Source organism: Nanorana parkeri, unplaced genomic scaffold, assembly GCF_000935625.1.
Source record: "Nanorana parkeri isolate BGI_ZX_2015 unplaced genomic scaffold, ASM93562v1 scaffold3724, whole genome shotgun sequence".
Classification (NCBI taxonomy): Eukaryota; Metazoa; Chordata; class Amphibia; order Anura; family Dicroglossidae; genus Nanorana; species Nanorana parkeri.
In genome coordinates, this window is record NW_017309992.1 from 29,821 (window position 1) to 33,235 (window position 3,415).

The 3,415-nt window shown below is 53.4% G+C and overlaps 1 protein-coding gene across 1 annotated transcript in view; it reads right to left on the reverse strand.

Annotated features, from left to right (window-relative positions):
- LOC108803431 (poly [ADP-ribose] polymerase 14-like) overlaps nucleotides 1-220 on the reverse strand; it is a 27,343-nt gene extending 27,123 nt beyond the window's left edge. The window contains exon 1 of the mRNA XM_018575273.1: nucleotides 28-220. Coding sequence (XP_018430775.1) covers nucleotides 28-220 — 193 coding nt within the window. The remainder of the gene's footprint in view (nucleotides 1-27) is intronic.
- Between the last annotated feature and the right edge of the window lie 3,195 nt (nucleotides 221-3,415).

Below are 3,415 nucleotides of genomic sequence, written 5' to 3' on the forward strand. Positions count from 1 at the left end.
GCCCCCTTCCCCATCTCCGGTACCTACCTTCCTTCTCCTTGAAGTATATGAGGACGTGTCCCCGGCTGCAGTCAATGTCTGGGATCTCGCACTCTCCACCGTCTGATTTGCTCTTGCTCTGGAAATAAGCCTGGAGTTTATTCTTCAGCCTCTTCAGCTTTTGTGGCCCCTGGTTCCAGTGTAGGACCACAGGGTACTGGTAGTTGTTGCTGCCTGCCATCCTGGAGGGAAATGGGAGAGGCGGCAGTGTGAATGTTGATCTTTATGGTTATTGTGAATATTTTTTTTGCAGATTTTAGTTTCACTTTTGCAGGTCAGGTGATTTTCTGTAACCTCAATTCATGAAGTACGTTGTCTCCTCTAGTCCGGGTGATGTAGGTGTGTTACTTTGTATCTAAGCTTGCTTTGTGCAATCTGTATCAGCCATTGCTGTTTGCATCCCATGGTACCACTGCCCTGCAATCCAATCTCTGATGCCCCAAACCTTAGTCTCTGCTGCACCCTCTGCCAAGTCTTCCCTGCCCCACAGAGAAGTTATTGCTGCCCCCACAGTCCAGTCTCCACTGCAACCACTGCCAAGACTTTGCTACCCCTGCTGTGTCTCTGTTGCATCGACAGCCTCAATCCTGTGCGGTACCCAGGGCCGGATTAAAAACAACACGGGTCTGGTGCTGAGAATTGTGGTGGTCCTTTTTATGCAAATGACGACGGTCACCTGGGGCCCGTCAGTGGTGGGGCGCCAGGGCCCGGTTGCAGCTGTGAGTCTGGTAGATCTTCCACTGACTCCAAGCTGTGGAGAGACTACAAATCTCAGCAATACATTATACAGCGATGCAGAATAATACCTCTAACTATAGAGGACTACAAATCCCAGCAATACATTATACAGCAATGCAGAATAATACCTCTAACTATAGATGACTACAAAATGCCAGCAATACAGTATAAAGCAAAGCAGAATGTCACCAACTATAGAGGACTACAAATCCCAGCAACACATTGTAAAGCACTGCAGAATAATACTATCAGCTAAAGAGGACTACAAATCCCAGCAATACTTTATACAGCAATGCAGAATAATATGAGGCTACATACTCTGTGTTGTTCCGGGTTCGCGGCCTGATGTCTCCAGGGTCCCAGGAGAGCTGTGCAGGGTTTAGGGGGAGCTATGCAGGCTCTCAGATGGCCAGTGCGGGCTGTCATGCAGTCAGTGTGCGCTCTCAGGCGGTCAGTGCGGGCTCTAGGTGGTCAGTGCGGGCTCCAGGTGATCAGCACGGGCTCTCAGGTGGTCAGTGCAGGCTCCAGGTGGTCAGTGTGAGCTCCAGGTGGTCAGTGAGGGCTTTTCAGTGGTCAATATGGGCTCTCAAGTGATCAGTGCATGCTCCAAGTGGTCAGTGCGGACTCCAGGTGGTCAGTATGGGCTTTCAGGTGGTCAGTACGGTCTCTCAGGTGGTTAGTGCGGGCTCCAGGTGGTCAGTATGGAACCTCAGGTGGTCAGTAGGGCTCTCAGGTGGTCAGTGCGGGCTCCCGGTGGTCAATATGGGCTCTCAAGTGATCAGTGCAGGCTCCAGGTGGCCAGTGAGGGCTCCAGGTGGCCAGTGTGGGCTCTCAGGTGGTCAGTGCAGGCTCCAGGTGGTTAGTGTGGTCTCCCGGTGGTCACTGTGGGCTCCAGGCACTCAGTGCGGGCTCCAGGTGGTCATTGAGACTGGGGGCTGTGGCCACAGCAGATGCGGCTCTCTGCTCAGGTATTACAGAGGGCCCTCTAAAATGCCTGAATAGAGGTCCGTGTCTGCCCTGTCGCGGCTGGCCCGGATGGCCATCGGACCGGCCACGATTCGGCTAGGGATGGCTGCGTTTCAGGTCGGGTCAGGTTGACTGCGATTTGGGTCGGGTTGGCCGGGCGAATTTGCAAGGGCAGGCCTGGAGTGGGAGCTCCACCCACCCCTATGTTAATCCGGCGCTGGCTATACCTCCTCTGCACCTGCAGCCTCTGTCATCTGCTAAAGGTGCCCATGCACCTGCCGATTATCATACGATAGTTGTGGGTGATCCCGCGAGCGTATGATAATCTGCAGGTGTATGGAAGGCGTGCGACCGTTCCTTCTCTCTTCTCATGCTGGGCAGAACTTCTGTTTTGCAGCAGACTGCCTTGTCTCTGGAATGGATACATGGTGTCTGTGTGAAGGTTCACAACCTGAGCCAGCACTACAGGAAGAGGCACTCAGCTGCAAAGGGAAGTTCTCCCCCAGCATGAGAAGAGATGAGGATTTAAAAGGAAGAGCAGCAAAGAGAAGGGAAACAACCATGGATTACAGTAAGGCGCACATTACAGTATTGGTTTATGTTAAAAAATCTGAGGGGTTAATGTCACTTTAAGTTGGCCATATACCTATATCTCGCTGGTCGGCCCCGCTGGGTGTCAAAACACCTGAACAATGCCGGCATCCAAGCAGATGGTTCAGGGATTTTTGACAGCCAGCCGGGCCGACTAGCAAGATACTGAAGCTTGGCCCAGTGGGAGATTCCTCCATGCGCACAGTTTCTGTTTAAGGGCCAATTTCCACCTGTTAGATATTAATGTACTTTACAGTCACAAGACGTGTTGACTCATTAGGAACGACTTTTACATATAAAGATTGTGGTATTTGGGAGTGTTGGCCGGCCAAGACGGAGCGCGGGATTCACACAGAAATGACTGCAAGTGAAGGAAGACGAGTTCAGCAACATTCATTATTGTCTACCTGCGGCACTTTAAGTACAGAAAACCTGCTGGACTGCAACGCAGCTGTACCATTAAACCCATCCCAGTACCACACACGGGGCCCCAGAGGGCGCCTCTCCCAGCATAACCAGGGGCCCACGCTAACAGTGTCCCCCCCATTCCAGTACCATACATGGGGCCCCAGCCCCAGAGAGCACCTCTCCCAGTATAACCCAGGCCCCTCGCTAACAGTGTGTCCCCCATTCCAGTACCATACATGGGGCCCCAGCCCCAGAGAGCACCTCTCCCGGTATAACCCAGGCCCCTCGCTAACAGTGTGTCCCCCCCATTCCAGTACCATACATGGGGCCCCAGAGAGCACCTCTCCTGGTATAACCCAGGCCCCTCGCTAACAGTGTGTCCCCCATTCCAGTACCATACATGGGGCCCCAGCCCCATAGAGCACCTCTCCCAGTATAACCCGGGCCCCTCGCTAACAGTATTCCCCCATTCCAGTACCATACATGGGGCCCCAGCCCCAGAGAGTACCTCTCCCAGTATAACCCAGTCCCCTCGCTAACAGTGTCCCCCCTATTCCAGTACCATACATGGGGCCCCAGCCCCATAGAGCACCTCTCCCAGTATAACCTAGCCCCCTCGCTAACAGTGTGTCCCCCATTTCAGTACCTCACATGGGGCCCCAGCCCCAGATAT